Source organism: Gorilla gorilla, chromosome 6, assembly GCF_029281585.2.
Source record: "Gorilla gorilla gorilla isolate KB3781 chromosome 6, NHGRI_mGorGor1-v2.1_pri, whole genome shotgun sequence".
In the NCBI taxonomy this organism is placed as follows: domain Eukaryota; kingdom Metazoa; phylum Chordata; class Mammalia; order Primates; family Hominidae; genus Gorilla; species Gorilla gorilla.
In genome coordinates, this window is record NC_073230.2 from 148,007,401 (window position 1) to 148,025,226 (window position 17,826).

Genomic DNA, 17,826 nt, shown 5'->3' on the forward strand with positions numbered 1-17,826 from the left:
TTGTGTTAAAAGACCCTGAAGGAAGCCAATAAATTCAGGGTGCACCTCCCAGCTTCCTGCATGACTCACTGTCCCCGCCAATGTTCAAAATATGACACAGAAGATTTTGGAATAAATACAGAGCAAACACATTATTTTGCCTCAGACAAAATTTATAAAATAAGAAGTAGTACAGGAATGAGGGACAGATATTAAAGTTGATGTACTATAAATCATTATAACACCCCACCTACAAAACGCTAGGTAGAAAAAACAGCAGTGGAGGCTAAACCTACAAGCAATTGAAATCCAAATAAAGAAGGTCTTGGTGAATGAATTTTAACAACTGGCACTTCACCATCAGGGTTATACACACATCGGAATGCTTTACATTCAGAGCTCACTGTCAGAACGAGCCTGGCTTTGGAGCCCAGCACAGCACAGCACAGCACAGCACAGCACAGCACAGACGACAACACCTCAGGCACTTACGCTGGGCAATGACACCTTGAATTCGGTAACCCAAGATGATGGCTGCTCTCTGGAGGTCCATCTTGTTAATCAGGTCTGAAGACTTGACTGCACTGAGTCTTTCTCCATCTTGATCCTCCACAAAGTAGATGAGCTGTACAGGATTGTCATCTCCCTCCAGCCTCGACACATTTACCACCTGAAAGACAGCAGAAACCATTCACATTGCAGAAGCTCATGTTTCTAGATGCCCTCTCTCAGGTTGCTGAATCCTGACTGTGTCACTCAGGATTTATTCCAATCCTCATAATAAGCTCCGTAAGCCATTCAGGGGCCCAGAATCACCATGGTGCTCTCTGTTGATGGGAAGAGGGACAGTGGGGAGTTCCTTTGTGTGGAGTAACAGGTTGCTTCATCTCGCTCTACATCTTTTCTGGGGCAAAGGGGCAGGGAGGCTGCACAGAACTAGGGCTGGCGAGTCCAGGTGGTCTAAAATCATCCCCACAATCTCTGATGTGCTGACCACGTCATAAGAGAGCATCATCCTCTCAACATTAACTGTAGGATTAGGTACATCCCTGGTTCTCTGAAACTATTAATGGTCCTACCCAATCCTTTCTTCAGCCTATTGGTATTTCCTCCTCATTCTTCTAGGGTGGGGCTTCTCAACCTCTGCTCTACTGACAATCCCTTGACATGGGGTGCACTGTAGATGGTTAGTAGTATCCCTGCCCTCTACCCACCAGGTACCCCCACCCTGCACCACCCAAGTTACAACCAAAAACATCCCCAGACACTGCCAGATCTACCCTGGAGGACAAAATCACCCCCACCCACCACAGGTCTATGGACAATAAACCTCATAAATTCATAATCTTGTGGGTCAAATAATACTTTGATTCATCCCAAAACTTCTCTCTCTCTGGTGTTAAAAGGCAGTTTTTTATGCCCTTATTTCAAAATCTAGCACACTTGACATATCGTACCTTTTCATTTCACTCTATTTCTCTAACAATATGCAACAATGTTATTACCCCTTTAGACGCCAGCAAAACCCTGAACTTCTGTCCTGAGAAAAGGATCAGTGAGGGCTCCGAGCTCCTTATTTTACATGTGCCATTTAAATTGCTGGTCTCTACATTTGCCATTGGCAACGTGCAGCTGCTACTTCTCTGTCCACATGTATGGGTTTGTAACACCGCCCTGTGCTCTGGACACAGCTGCTGGACCCCTCCTTCACCACGGGAAACTTCTGGCAGATCAGCAATTTCATGATTTCACTGTGAACTCCTTCTTCCAGATCGTGTCTAAAGATCCTTAACAACACGCGTCCAAACCCTCTTCCCTCAACAATCTGTTCTTTATGCTTCGTCCTGAGAAGGACTCATTGTCCTGCCCTCTGGTTGCCATTTCAAAGCCAGTCTCCTGACCACTTCTGTTCCCCAACCACCTACTCCCTCCCTGACAACGGTACAGTGGTGATTAATTTTTTATTAGCTTTTAGAATGGAATGCTATCCAAGGGCTACTGAAAAGGAAGTAGATTATATCCATCTGTCTCTCTACCCATGTACCTACTTATTCCATTTTTAAAGTTCGAATAAATTTAAAAAGTATAGTTTCTTCTTCTAGAAATCACAGTCCCCAAAATCCAGTGATACCCACCTTGATTAAAGATTCTACAAGTCTGTCTAGTGCTACAGTTTGGATGTTGGACCCCCTCCAACTCTCCGGTTGAAATGTGATCCCCGATGGTGGTGGGGGGGCCTAATGGGAGGTATCTGAGTCATGGAGCAGATCCCTCATGAATGGCTTGGTGCTGTCCTCAAGGTAATGAGTTCTTGCTCTACTAGTTCCTGAGAGAGCTGGTGTTAGAAAGGGCCTGGCACCTCCCTTCCCTCTCTCTCGCTTCCTCTCTCGCCATGTGATTTCTACACTGGCTTCCCTTCGCCTTCCAGCAAGAGGTGAAGCAGCCTGAGGCCCTCGCCATGACACCAGCACCATGCTTTTTGTACAGCCTGAAGAACCATGAGCCAAATAAACCTCTTTTCTTTACAAACCCAGCCTCAGGTATTCCTTTATGGCAACATCAATGGACTAAGATGTCCAGGCAGAAAGTAAGCCAAGAAAATCTAATCCCAGTATCCTTTCTAGACTACCGTCTATGAGATTCCTATCTGGAACCCTTATAACCATGGGAGTCATCATCACTTTGGTTAACATTTTCAATTTCAAAATTTATTTTCAGAGCAAAATCACATCTCTCTAGAAATTACACAGCCAATTAAAGTTGAAAAACACATGCAAAAAATATATATAAAGAATAAAATGAAAATCACCTAAAATTCAACCAACCAAAGAAAATCACTGTAAACATTTTAGCATTTTCCTTCTATTCTTTCTCCATGAATTCTGTATTAACATTTGGATTACACGGCATACATACTTTTGTAGCCTCTCTTGAGTGTTTTTTTTTTTTTTTTTTTTTTTTTTGAGACAGAGTCTCACTCTGTCCCCGAGGCTGGAGTGCATTGGTGTGATCTTAGCTCACTGAAACCTCCACCTCCCAGGTTCAAGTGATTCTCATGCCTCAGCCTCCTGAAGAGGTGGGATTACAGGCACACACCACCATGCCCAGATAATTTTTGTGTTTTTAGTAGAGATGAGGTTTCACCATGTTGGCCAGGCTGGTCTTGAACTCCTGGCCTCAAGTGATCCACCTGCTCGGCCTCCCAAAGTGCTGGGATTAGAGGTGTGAGCCACTGCACCCAGCCCACTTGAGCATTTTTCTATACCACTCACTAATTTTTTTTTTAAATGACTGCATAAAATTCCAACACATAAAGATTTACTATAATTTTATTTACCCATTCCCCAATTGCTGGACATCTAGTTGTTTCAACATTTTCACTTTTACAAATTAAGTTTTGATGAACAGCCACGTAACACTGTACACAAATCCTTGTCTACATCTTCATGTTTGGTCACTCTAAGGGGAGGAGAAGCAGAGCATGGCTTATAAGCAATCTATCAGATGGCACATTAGCCTGGATGTGCCACTTTTACAAACCTGCATGCCTACTAAGGGAGCTTGCATGTCAAATTTAGCACTGTATTATACACTTTCACGGTGTCCTATAACTATTTCATGTGCAGAAGTTAACTCACACCTAGACCTTGGGCTCTATGAAGCCAGGGATTGTTGAATAAGGCAAAGCTTTTATAATTCATTCTAATTTTTATTCTTTGTTGATACTTATTCGTTTAATGATTACTCTCAATTGTGATTAGTTTTTAAATTTCTCTGTAACTTACTGCATCTGGCAAAGGAACTATTTTAGAAACCTAAGGACTACATTTCTGGGAGGGGGACAAAGAGTAATGATGTGAGGGACACACTGGTAAAAGGGCTAGAGGACGATGATGCAGTTCTAGGCAACACTTCCCAGCTCCTGCCCGCCCCCCCCAACCCACAGCCAATGTCATTTGCGTCTTTTTCTCTAATGCCTCTAACCCACTGCCTGCCAGCCCACACCCCCTGCTTCAGAGTTCTACCCTGGTTTCCTGTTTCTGAAATGTCATAGCTCTAAATATCCCATTTTCGTAGTTCAACAAGTCAGCAGTTGGTAAAGAAAAAAATCCACATAATTCATATGGAGATGGAAATTAATGACAGCCCCAACCTCCAACTTTCTGTGAGTATGGGCATTTTTAAATGGGTCACATTTCAATTCAAACAAATCTGTCTTTTGTAACCTGTCTGCCAGTTTACCAAGTAAAGAAGATTTAGGGTAATATGAGACAACCAGGTGTCTCCGGTGGCGGGTACCTGTAGTACCAGCTACTCAGGAGGCTGAGGCAAAAGAGTCGCTGGAACCCGGGAGGCAGATGTTGTAGTGAGCTGAGATCATGCCACTGCACTCCAGCCTGGGCGACAGAGCGAGACTCTGTCTCAAGAAAAAAGAAAGAAAGAAAAAAGCTCAAGTGAAGAGAGGCTACAAAAGGATGTATGCAGTGTCATCCAAAGGTTAATAGAGAATCCATGGGGAAAAAAGAATGGAATGAAATATGCTGAAATGTTTACAGTGATCTTCTTTGGTTGGTTGAATTTTAGGTGATTTTCACTTTATTCTTAACACATTTTTTAACATGTGTTTTTCAAAATTTCTCTAATTGGCTATGTAATTTCTAGAGAGAGGTGATTTTGCTCAGAAAATAAATTTTAAAATGAAATTGAAAATGTTAACCAAAGTGATGACTCCATAATACCATGGAAGCCGAGAAGATGAAATGCTCAAGCAGAGGGCAGCACGTCTCCCTCTATCTGCTCTCCTATGGTCTCTTCCAGTTGAATGATTTATCGCTATGATGCTATCAATAACACTGACCATTCTATCAAACAGGCTACATTTTTGTTAATTAAAAACTACTATTTGATAAATGAGGTCCTGTGATGATATGGCAACCCAGTAAGACAATTCTGCTCTGCTCCGCTCCACAAGGTCTATTGTTATACTACTACTTACTATGGGCTTGGTAAATATTTGTCTAGACTCCAGTTGAACTGAAATGCTGCCAGATTCAGCGGCTACCCAATATAGCAATCAGTGGAAATCAGAAATTTCTCATGGCACTTCTCATTTGCATAAAAATACAGGGTTTTAGATGGAGTGTGCACTCACACGCAAGCGCTGTCTCTCTCCCTCTCTCTCCTTCCCCTCCTCCTTTGATGTGGAGTACCTGCACCACACTGTTCCCTGCAGCTACAGTGGCCCTTCTCCACATCCGCCTTCTGGTGGAAACCTCGCTGAGCAGCTGGGCCAGCTTGCGTTCCATCTCGGCTTGAAACACTTCATTCTGGAGTTGCTTCTCCACGACGCCCAGGAGAACTACATTTAAATGAAAACATACGTGGCACCCAAAACAAGTCAGCAGTAAAAAAACAGTGAGTGTGTGTGTGTGTGTGTGTGCGTGTGTGTGTGTGTGCGCGCGCGCATATGTATTTGAAATTAATGCAAGATTGCCATAAAATGCCAATTCCTAGACAGGAAACATCAAAAGGAGAAAAAGTGATCATGAATGGGGAGAGTCCAGGAAATACAGCCCACAAGAGCTCCAAGCTCTCAGTGTTACCCAGACTGGCGGCCAGAGGTCCCAGGAACTCAGCACTGCAGGAGCTTTGGCGCGAAGGGCGCCTACACAAGATCAAACATTTTGTCTGCACTTATCTCAACACTTCTGGAATTGGTGTGAGTTCATTATCTTGCCTTGAGACTTGGACTCACAAACTAACTTGAAAAAAGGAAGCCTGCCCATCTTTAGTTATCTACTTCAGACAAGATGATCTCAACAGACAATCACTTGCCAGTGTGGTCTGGGAGGAAGGAGCATGTGCTTTTCAACCAGAACTGGTTTAAGTTTTCTTTGAGATACAACCATGGGCAAGTTACTTGATTGCTATAGAAATTATCTGGAAAAGACCACGGATGGCACCATGCAAAGCGATAGGGCCTTGATGTGGGATGCTGTGTGTTCGGCAAGGAGAACTTGCAAGGTGCAGGAACCCCGTGAATGGCAACTATCACTACCCCACATGCTCTCTCGTGCCCAGCTAGTTCCTGTGCTGCATGCACACTGGACAGCTGGTGAGTATGTAACTACTGTTCAGACTTTTGTGCACTAGGTTAGAAAGGCCTTCAACTGCAATGCCATACCTCTAAATATCTGACCCACTCCCCTAAGACAAAAAAAAAAAAAAAAAAAAAAGCTTCCCAGGTGCCAAGCCACCCTGCTTGTCCCTATTAAACTAAACAAATAACACTTTTAGAAAAAAAAAATAAAACAAGAGAGAGATCCTTGCTTCTAAACCTCACCCTATTCTGGGTCAGAAGATTGTCAGTTCCCGTTAGACTCTGCCCTGAACTTGATGTATGAATTTTAAAGAAAGTCAGTCCTTTTTGCTCTATAACTCAGTGGGATACATTCCCACAGCCAAATTTGAATCCCTTTCTCATTCATTCTTTGCCAAGAATGTAAGGTACATTTTGCCCTAAATTTAGGAAACAAGAAAGGCAGCATCATTCTCAATACGCCTGCATAGACTTCTTCTCCTTACAGTTCCCAAAATATTACATAAGTTAAACATACCTGTTCTGACCCAAGAGGACTTCAGCAACTGAGATAAGTTGAGCTGTGGATACTGGAAGGCTACAAAAGGGAAAGAATTAGGGAAGGAGAAAAATATCTGTAAAAACAAAGCCATGTTTACAACAAAGTCCCAACACATCGTCTTTATTATTTAGCTCTAAATGTGAAAGAACAAAATGTCAGATTAGCGTGAGGACGTGGACAGTAGCAATTTCTGAACACATTAGTCTCAAGGAAAAAGAGAGAGATAAAAAGAAAAGAAGGGCCAGCTCCAGCTATGTCACAGGACACTGCTTCACAGAGAGGTCACCGGCAAGTTCTCCTTTGAATGTCACTGTTCCACAGCAATGCATGTTCACACCGTGCCCCTCAGAGCCCTGGCTTTCCCAGCAAGGTCTCAGGGTAAAGTGACCACACGCGTTGACCTGCCCAGGACGAGCCAGTGTGCCCCGCCGTCCAGCATCCTCATTTTAGCCATACACACACTGAGCACAACTGAAAGCGGCTCTTTGTAAATAACAGCTTTATCTCTGTCTACTTTCATATAGAATAACTTGTGTAAAGTTATTCTTTTTAGTTTAATTAACAATACACTAAAATACACTACGAATCATTAGGCCATTTGGTTGTTTCATTCTGAAAAAGAATTGGAATTTTTTGGCCTGATTTCAACTCTGGAATCTACTATTTTTTTTTTTAAATAAACGTCTCCCCTTTCCTGCCTCCATTTGCATTGTGAAGCTAGTTGCTTCAGTCAGGAAGAAAGGTTTCGTGTTTTCACTTATTGTTTTTATTTTAAAATTTACACAGTAAATGTCACTCTTTTCAGTATACAGTTTTATGGGTTTTGATAAACGTGTATATATTCACATAATCATCACCACAATGAAGATATAGAACAGTTTCACAACCCCCAAAACACTGCCCTCTGCTACCCTTTTGTAGTCAAACTTTCCTGCGGCCCTTAAGCTCTGACAACCATAGATTCGTGCTCCCTAAATTATGCCTTTTCCAGAATTCGTGTACTTTTTCATAGCACCCTTTTACTCTCCAAATAATAAAGTCAGGCACGGTGGGTGAGCAGGACTCTGCAGACCCATCTGGCCTGAATCCAGTTTTATCAGATTTATATTCTGGCACTCAAATCAGATATTTCATTTGAAAAAAAGTGGTCCAGGTGAAAATACTCTGTATGATACTAAAATGGAGAATCCATGCCATTTGCATGTCATTACACATTTGTTCAAACCCACAGAATGCACGACACCCAGGGTGAACCTTAATGTAAACTATGGGCTATGGATGATGATGCAGGTTCAACCAATGATGCAGGATCAACCAATGCAGGTTGATCACTGTAACAAATGGGCCACTGTGCTGGGGGATGCTGATAATGGAGGTTATGAACGTGCGGAAGCAGGAGGTATATGGGAAATCTGTGAACTCTCCGATCATATCTGCTGTGAATCCAAAAACTTCACTAAAAAAAATCAAGTCTTTTACTATTATTCTAAGTGAAATAATTCAGGAATGGAAAACCAAACATCGTATGTTCTCACTGATATGTGGGAGCTAAGCCATGAGGACACAAAGGCATAAGAATGATACAATGGACTTTGGAGACTTGGGGGGAAGAGTGGCGGGGGGAGGGATAAAAGACTACAAATGTGGAGCAGTGTATACTGCTTGGGTGATGGGTGCACCAGGATCTCAAAAGTCACCACTAAATAACTTACTCGTGCAACCAAATACCACCTGTACCCCAATGCCTTATGGAAAAATAATTTTTAAAAAATCAAGTCTTTTAAAAAACTAAAAAAATTTTAAGAAGAGGTCTTCCACCAAAAATGCCCGCCATCACCTCCCCAGCATGTCCAAGAGGGCCGTACTCACGCTCTGCGATCTGCAGCACTGGGTATCCCAGATAGAAACTGAACTCCACCACACTCAAGTTTCTGAGCAGCTCGCTCACTTCCGACCCATTCAAAAATCCCTGTGTGCTTTTAACCGCAAAGATGATATTCACCGGGCCCCGCCGAGGAGTCACCCTTGAGGAACTGATGGTGATATTCAAGATCTGAAAGAATAAAGTCAGAATAAGCTTCTATAATAAAACATTCTGCTGAAAGCTTAACCATGATTTCTCTCTCACAGGTCCTCTCACCGATTTTTTTAAAGGAGGTAAAGTTTTTAAAGGAAACGTAACTGGCTTTCTAACCTGGTTCCCTTTTGTAAGAGTTTAACTGCTCAGTTTATGGAAAATGTTTCTTACATTAAGTGATGAACTGAGCACATGTACAGCTCCTCCCACCCCAAATGCCACTGAAATAACAATAAGCTGAACAAAGGCGAATAAATCCACAACAGCACTGAGAATGGAAGAAAACTAGAGATTCCGTCAAACCTCTGGGGGATGAAGAAAGGATGGGATTGGATTGATATAAACCAGAACAGAGAAAGCCAGAATCCAAAACATACACAAGCATGGGCTGCAGCAGAGCCAAGGGCCACGCTCTCCAAGACGACCAGGAGGGGGTCTGTGGCAGAGATCAGCAGGAATGAGACCAAGAGCAGGCTACACAGTGGTAATCAGTATAATTAATTACAAGGCTGTGCCAAAGAGCTGAGTGTATTGCCTTCCTCCTCCGTCCTTCCTAACTGCCACACCCAGGCCGACAGAGGTGCTAGCAGCAGCCAGGCCCTCACCCAGAACAAGACTGCCTCCTGAGGAAAACAAACTCCTGCCTAAGAGGACTATGGTGGGTCTGGGCCCTAACCAAGAAGGTGGGCAGAGGCTAAGATAACTCCTGTGCACACCGAAGAAGGAAAGAAAATGAATGAAAACGCAGCTAGCTCTGCCCTGAGACACACACTAAAGTGCCCCGTCCCCTAGGAAGAACCTCTTTATCTAGATGCTGGAAGGAGGGTGTTCCCTGTCTGCTTGTCTCTGACCACACACTGCACCCAGAGAGAAGCCCACGCTGACATATTCTGCCCCGGACCCAGCGCTCCGATGAATTTTCCCACCAGGAGATGGAGCTGACGTAGAAAGAGATCCCCACAGCTCAAGGGGAAAGCTGTGCCAGCTACTAAAACGAACAACTTGGTTCTTCATTCCTAACAACAAACCAACAGTCTCCAGATTTACAGAAACTAACAGCACGAAAGCAAAGCACCGAGATCAACACGCAGAGCAAGGACTGCAGAGAAAACAGGAATGACTTAGGAAACAGAAGACCCATTTTAACAATTCTAATTAACGTCCTCAGAGACTTTTAAGGTGACACTGCATCATCGCAGGAAAGCCTACGATGAAAATGGAGCAAAGAACAATGAACAAAAAGCTTAAAAATTCAGTAGAGGGATTGCATAACATAATGGACACAGCTAAGGACTAAATTCATGACTTGGAGGACAACATTTAGTAAATCTGTAAAAACAGAGAATAAAGAGATGGAAAATATGAGGAAAAAATAAGAAACATGGAAAGTGGATCCAGGAGCACCAAAATCTATTTTAACATCCATTTTGGAAAGAGAGAGGAAAGAATGCAGGGGGAAAAAAACCAAAAAAACATAAAAACATCAGCAGTTTCCATATGATACGTACAACTCCCGTTCTTAGTAGCTATATGGAAACAACAGTATGGGTAGGCATTCCCCCACTGGATATTTAGGTTGACACCATTCCTTTCTAGGTAATTCTTGAATTTCCTGAATACGGTCATGTTTCTTCAGCTCACCATATCTGAGCTCCCTGGGTATCAGCTACTCTGCAACCCTCAAAGATGCTCAGCCCGTGCACGCTATGCCGACCTTACGCCACAGGAACAGATCAATCCCGACTCACGTAAACTGGGTTTCCGCCACTGGAGGGAATAAGAGTTAAGCACATCTTAAACAATGTGGAACAATTTCCCCTTCAAGGGCTAAAGCCTTCTGCTCTGCATTCAGTGATATTCTCACCTGCACCGTGAGGTTATACGTTCCCTGGTGGTGTTTTCTCACTTCAAAGAGAGCTGTCATTAGGCCTTTCTCGATGCGCTGGGTGAAGTTGCAGAAGCCAGTATCCACACTCGGAGGCACAAACTGAAGTACTGAAAAGAAAAGCCATCAAAGTCCCATAAATGAGGTGTTTGTGCTTCTGAAGTATTAAGGAATCAAGAGAGAGAAACATCGTATCTAAATCAACTAACTCATCCATAGTATGGGATTAAGTACTGTGATGTACCATTTCTACGTATTTTCTCATGGAAATGTAAAAAGTAACTTTGCAGTAAATGAAGACATGCAATGTGACGGTGACTGGTATCATTTTAAAATGAAAAATATCTAAGATAAGAATTTGAGTATCAAAAGACACAATGGATGGAAACATTTCAAACATATATAAATTCATTGTAGATGAATTCTTGAATATTTATGGGTGAAATGACATGATATCTGGCATTGCTTGAAAACACTCTAGTGTCCACAAAAACGTTCATGGGGGATAGATGAAACAAAATTGGTGATGTTGATAAATTTTTTTTAAGCTTAACCATGGGTATATATAGACTTAGTACTCTCTCTACTTTTGTAAATGTTTGAACATGTCCACAATGAAAAGTTAAATATGATATTTAGAAATTACTGTTAACAGCCAGGTGCAGCGGCTCACGCCTGTAATCCCAGCACTTTGGGAGGCTGAGGCGGGCAGATCATTTGAGATCAGGAGTTCGAAACCAGCCTGGCCAACATGGTGAAACCCCATCTCTACTAAAAATACAAAAATTAGCCGGGCATGGTGGTGGGTGCTTGTAATCCCAGCCACTCAGGAGGCTCAGGCAAGAGAATTGCTTGAGCCCGGGAGGCAAAGGTTGCAGTGAGCAGAGATCGCGCCATTGCACTGTAGCCTGAGCAACAGAGCAAGACTCCAGCTCCAAAAAAAAGAAAAGAAAAGAAATCACTGTTAACTTCCTATACATGTTTAAAGTCTTTATCTTTTAGAGGCTATATAGGCTGAAATATGTGTGGGCGAGATGATACGATGCCCGAGATTTACTTTAAAATAGTACAAGAGGAGGGGAAGTAGATGGTAGATGGGGGTGTGGCTATAACAAGACTGGCTAGGAACGGAAAAATGGCTGAAGACATATGAGTACACGGTGGTCTGTTAAACTATTCCATGTACTCTTGTATATGCTTGAAATTTCCCATAATTATAAACACTTTTAAAAGTTAAATAATAAGGTCGGGTGTGGTAGCTCACACCCGTAATCCCAGCACTTTGGGAGGCCAAGACAGGAGGATCGCTTGAGCCCAGGAGTTCAAGACCAGTCTGGGCAACTTAGGAAGACCCCATCTCTACAAAACATAATGTTTCTTAAATTCTTTTTTTTTTTTTTTTGAGATAGGGTCTCACTCTGTTGTCCAAGCTGGAGTGCAATGGCACGATCTCGTCTCACTGCAGTCTCCACCTCCTGGGTTCAAGTGATTCTCCTGCCCCAGCCACCCAAGTCACTGGGATTACAGGCGTATGCCACCATATCTGGCTAATTTTTGTATTTTTAGTAGAGATGAGGTTTTGCCATGTTGCCCAGGCTCATCTCAAACTCCAGAGCTCAAGTGATCTGCTCGCCTCAGCCTCTCAAAGTGCTGAGATTACAGGCATGAGCCATCACACCTGGTCTAATTTTTTTTATTTTTTGTAGAGACAGGGTTTCATCATGCTGCCCTGGCTTGTCTCAAACTCATGAACTCAAGTGATCCATCTGCCTCAGCCTCCCAACCTCCTCTGCCTCAGCTCCCACCTGGTGGGACTACAGGTGTGAGCCACCATACCTGGCCTAAAAAAATAATTTAAAAAAAAATTAGCCACGCATGGCGGTATACACTTTTAGTCCTAACTACTCAGGAGGCTGAGGCAGGAGGATTGTTCGAGCTCAGGGGTTTGAGGCTACAGTGAGCTATAATTACACCACTGCATTCCAGCCTGGGCAACAGACTGAGATCCTGTCTCTAAAAGTCATCATCATAATAATAAATTCTAAAAATGATTTCCAATATTTTAGAAAGATAAAAAAATAAAATGAAATTCTTTTTACAAATAAAAACAACTATGCTGAGCTGTCTCACCTGTTTGAACTTGGAACCTGGACTCTGGCACAAGGAAAGAAGGTTTCACAGACAGGATTAAAGGAGTCTGGTCACGGACAAGCTTACTGTTTATAAGCACATTTATGACGGATATTGCCGTGTAAACGAAAGGACCGGATGTTACCAGAAAAGTGAAGTCAGTAAATAGTTCATAAACCTAGGGAAATAAGAAATACAAAGACAATTCAAACTTAAAGGAAGTTGTGTTAGATACAAAAATAAAAAATTATAAACTAAAAAAACTGGTAGTTTTGAATGAAGGGGTAGTGCATCACGGATAATCAAAATTTTATTTTAGTTACCGCTTTTACTCTCTGCCAACCTTTGCAAAAACAACACAAAATTATAAGAGCAGCAAGAAAGAACAGTCAGGAATACGAACTGAATAATGAGTTATAGGGCATTCAAGCTGTTTGTTGTATTTAAAACACATAGACAAGAGTACTTATCCTATTGAGCAGCACTGTCCAAAATAAATAAGCAATTTAAAAATTTCTAGTGGCCACATTAAAAAACATAAGAACAGGTGAAATTAATTTTAAATACATTTTACTTAATATATCTAAAATATCATTTCAACATGAAGTCAATACAAAACACTATTAATGAGATATTCTACCCTCCTTTTTTCACTGCATTTTTCAAGTCTGGTATGTATTTTCCACCCACAGCCCATCTCCGTTTGGACAAGCCCCATTTCACTGCTGTATCGCCACACGTGGGGCGCGGTTCTGGTTCCGGATGGCTCTGCTCTAGATGGACTGTGGCTTTCTGGGATCATTGAGGAGAAGTGGCACCGGCATGGGATCCAGTCTAAAAGATTTGGATCTCCATCTCTAGCCTACCAAATGTCCAGAAAGATGCACCTGTACTCAGTCTAACGTCTAATTTAAACACGAATCCAAGTCCTTTCATGTGAATCAAGGGAAGTAAAATCATGAAGGCTGTCACCCCAGACTGCTGCCTCTGGTCTGAGAGCCCTTTGTTCCAACTCTGCCAACACATCCCCTAAAGGACTAACCCTGACCTCATGTGGGATCAGGAAAGACCTCCTCAATGCAGCGATGGTGGAATGGAGATCCAGAGGATGAGCAGGAGTTAACCAGGAATAGACAGGAGGGAAGAGACGAAATAGAATGATTCCATGGCCGAAATCACCTGCCTCTAACCTGGGGCTCTCACATCAGCCCCAGTCTCACCAGACATCACACTCCTGAGCCGCCAGGACTCACCTTCAGTTCCACTGCACGGTTGAAGTGAATCCTCAGTACTTCTTTGATTGCTGTAATGATGTACTCCTGCACGGCTCTTCTGGCCAGCACTGCAAATGAAAGCAAACCACCAAATGAATTTTCATGTCATTATGAATAACAAACACACCAGACTTCTGGACCCCAGCACTGTGCCAAAATGTGTTAGCAGTTCCAAAAGTCTTTTTGTAAAATAAAGGCCAGACCAAGACAGAACAGGGGTTAAGGATCTAGTTGCTGCTAACTACCTGGAGAAGAACAGCAGTGGGGACCTTGAAGACACCAGGTCAACTCTGCATAGCATCAGCTCAACACACTAAGAAAACCCTCTTTGCCCCAGATAGGTTAGATCAGGAATCAGCAGTGATGACCCAGCCAGGGGACAAGGAGCTTCCAGTTCTCATTTTCACCTGGACAAATTCCAGGCTGTCTCTTGGCTATGTCCCTGACAACAAAACATGAGGCTTTAAAAGCTCTCAGAAGGAACATTTTTCTTTTCTTTTTGAGACCCGCTCTGTCGCCCAGGCTGGAGTGCAGTGGCGCAATCTCGGCTCACTGTAAGCTCCGCCTCCCGGGTTCACACCATTCTCCTGCCTCAGCCTCCTGAGTAGCTGGGACTACAGGTGCCTGCCACCGCGCCCGGCTAATTTTTTGTACTTTTAGTAGAGATGGGGTTTCACCATGTTAGCCAGGATGGTCTTGATCTCCTGACCTTGTGATCCACCCGCCTCGGCCTCCCAAAGTGCTGGGATTACAGACGTGAGCCACCGCACCCAGCCAGAAGTAACATTTTTAAAGGCCTTAAGATGTTACTCAACAAAACCAGATGACATCTTCCTCTGTAAAATGAGGTCTCCTACCCCAATGTTTCAAGGCAAAGGTGAAGAGTTTTTACCACTAATCATGGGGAAAAACAAATTCCACAATTCCCACATATTAAAATTTTATGTAGGAAATAAAATATTTCTCATAACCAAAGCCTAGTTCTGTTTGACTGTTTTCATATTTTAAAAGTTCCATTTAAAAATCTATACTAATAAGTAAGCCTGTCTCTCAGTATTTAGTAAGCGTGTTCCTCTTTTTCCTATTTTTTCTCTCCTCTTCCATCAACTTCCCATAATGCAGAATTAGAATACACTTGATATTATCATTGTTTTCCATTTCCTGATTTTAATTTTTTAAAGTGGAGACAGAATCACTCTGTATTCTTCATTCTTTAAAACACAAATGTTTAAGTTATATTTGATTGTTTTTTTCTAGGAATCAGTGATCTGAATTTTTTTTAAAGGTGGGTGGAGGCTCCTTTATTAGTTTATGAGACCACTGGAACAAATCCACAGCCCCCAACCACCTTGCTGAGTCACACCAGCAGCCAACTCCGCATGGCCCACATAGGCTCCAAGTGGGTTGGACTATGCTATAGATCTGAAAGGGAAAGATAAAATGAGTAGGAAGGAAAGGGGGAAGAGTGGAAAGAAGCAAAGATGCCTTATTTAACGAAGGAAATGAAGAGGGAGGGAGAAATGAGGGAGGAGGGAGACAGGAAGGAGGAGGGGACAGAAAAGGAGGAGGGAGGGAGAGGAGGGAGAAGGAAAGAAGGAAGGAAGGGAGGGGAGGGAGGGAGGCAAGAGCTAAACTCGGGGGAAACAGAGGCAGAATGGGAAGTCAGAAACAGAAAATCCCTAAATAGGAAAGCAGGAAGAACACATTGTAAGCAGCCCCACACAGCTAAAGACATCATCGGTCTAAATGCCACTCTGCAAAGTCCCCACAGCCACCACCATGACCTCCACTTTCTCCAGGGAATCTGAGAAAGCTATAAAACTGCAACATTAGGATATGAGGACACCAGTCTTTGGGAAAAGGGATCATCAGCAAACAAATATCTTACAGATCTTTTCCTAAATGAATGTTTCCCAGAGCTAAGAGAAGAGAGGTGACAGAGACTTCCAGAGGCAGCACAGGGTCAGAAAGGCCCTGGGTGGAAGCGCGGCTCATGCCTCCCAGGGCGCGTGCAGGCAAGTGCTTCCTCCGCCATCGCAGACCCCCAGCACCCAGAGTGGCTCCGCTTCATCATCACAGAGCACACAGGAAGAATCCTTTCAGGGGTACGCGGAGTCACCTCAACCCCTTCGCCACACTCTCTCACTAACGGATAACCATGAGAAGGACAGCAAGGTCCAACCTCAGCGAAGGTGAGAAATGAGCTGATACTTCCTCTGGGTCAAAAGTATCACTGGGAACAAAAATGGCACTTATCTCCGCTAAAAGACACAATTTAACAGCATGGACACTTACACACAACTCTGGACATTTACAAAAACTGTTCAAGTGTACTTAACAATGGCTGAATTTTACTCCAAAGAGCTGTTAAAAATACATGGATACCTAATACAGGCACCAAATGTCATTAAGTGTACAAGTTAAATCCAGCTATGAGGACTCCTAAAGAAGCTTTCAGTGACTCTTTAAATAAGCTGCTTACAACTGACCACTTTGTAACAATTTTGTACCTACTTTGTAATAATTTTGTAAGAAGGAAGAAAAGTATCATGAGCATGAGAAACTCTTTTCCCTCTTCCCTGGACTGCTCTAATCTTGAGATTCAAGTTCATGATGTTGCTCCAACCACATTTCCAAGCATAATTACCTGCTCCTCCCATCACAATGCCTAATCTCCAGCCATGATGACAGTCTCCTCCCCCAGAAGACACTTTCTCTTCATCCCCAGATGACAACATTCTACTTTTCCTTTTGTGGGAATCTCCAATTTCACATTCTTCCAAACCCGTCTCTGATTATCCCAAATAGCCACTCTTGGAGAATTCCACAGTAACCGCTATTACTCTGTGGCTCAGTACCACCCTCTAGGCCCTGAGCTGCTCACAGGAGGGCCGTGTCTTACCCATCTGTATATCCCTAGAAGCTTCCAGAAGCACCTCACACATACTAGGTGCCCAATCATTACTTGTCATGTGGAATAACGAATGTTTCCCTTTGGCGTGTGGGGAGCAAAGGCTGTCCTGGCCTCATTCTCCAAAGCCATTCCCACAGGTAGGGTGTTGATCACTGACGTGTACCTGCCATCAGGATCCTCGCTCCCACCTGCTCAGAGGGATGTGGCACTGTCACAGTAAGCAGAGGCTCCCAGCAACCCCGACCACAGAGAGGAAAAGACCCAGCGTGTTCTCCTCCTTCTCCCCCTTCCACATTCTCTGCTCCTCTCCTTCCCGGTCCACTCCACCCCACTCCTCCCTACCTCTTCTGCCGTTTTCGTCCCCTTTTTCATTTCTGTCCTCCACTCCTACCAAAATCAAAACAGAGGACAGGCTGCTCGTCACCACCAGGCTGTGGTTCAGCACACAGTCATGACCCTCGAGACCACACACACCTGTCATGTCTCATGAGGAAAAATGCAGAGACCCTGACCAAGCGGGCCACCATCGCGGGACATGACCCTTGAAATCAGTCTACCTCTCAGGCATGCCCTCAGGTGGGCACCAGCTTCACGCAGCCACAGCAGCCATGCAACTGCAAGGGAAGCTGCTGGCCGGTCTGCTAGCAACGCAGGCTGCGGTGGGGAGGAGACCAAAGGCTGAGACTGGATTCAGAGGATATCTAGTCACTACTTTTCTTTCCTCGGGACCCAAGTAGCATTTACAGGGACCTATAAGAGCAAAGAGTCACTTTACTTTTCTTTCCTCGGGACCCAAGGAACATTTACAGGGACCTATGAGAGCAAAGTGCAGGCTCCTTTCAAGGAAAAGTAAGAAGAGTAAATGAGTAAGAAATTGCAAGGGTTGCCCTTACATAGTTGCCCAACTCGTTGCTTGAATTAAACAA

General features: G+C 43.5%; 1 protein-coding gene across 5 annotated transcripts in view; it reads right to left on the reverse strand.

Annotated features, from left to right (window-relative positions):
- The window catches only part of KIAA1549 (KIAA1549 ortholog), a 150,419-nt gene that overhangs the window by 66,991 nt on the left and 65,602 nt on the right, over nucleotides 1–17,826 (reverse strand). For all 5 annotated transcript variants that reach the window (XM_063708795.1, XM_055393204.2, XM_055393203.2 and 2 more), the window contains exons 3-9: nucleotides 13,966–14,054; nucleotides 12,713–12,890; nucleotides 10,562–10,692; nucleotides 8,490–8,673; nucleotides 6,597–6,656; nucleotides 5,190–5,338; nucleotides 472–649 (exon numbers count right to left, since the gene is read on the reverse strand). In XM_063708795.1, the coding sequence (XP_063564865.1) occupies nucleotides 472–649; nucleotides 5,190–5,338; nucleotides 6,597–6,656; nucleotides 8,490–8,673; nucleotides 10,562–10,692; nucleotides 12,713–12,890; nucleotides 13,966–14,054 (969 nt within the window). The remainder of the gene's footprint in view (nucleotides 1–471; nucleotides 650–5,189; nucleotides 5,339–6,596; nucleotides 6,657–8,489; nucleotides 8,674–10,561; nucleotides 10,693–12,712; nucleotides 12,891–13,965; nucleotides 14,055–17,826) is intronic.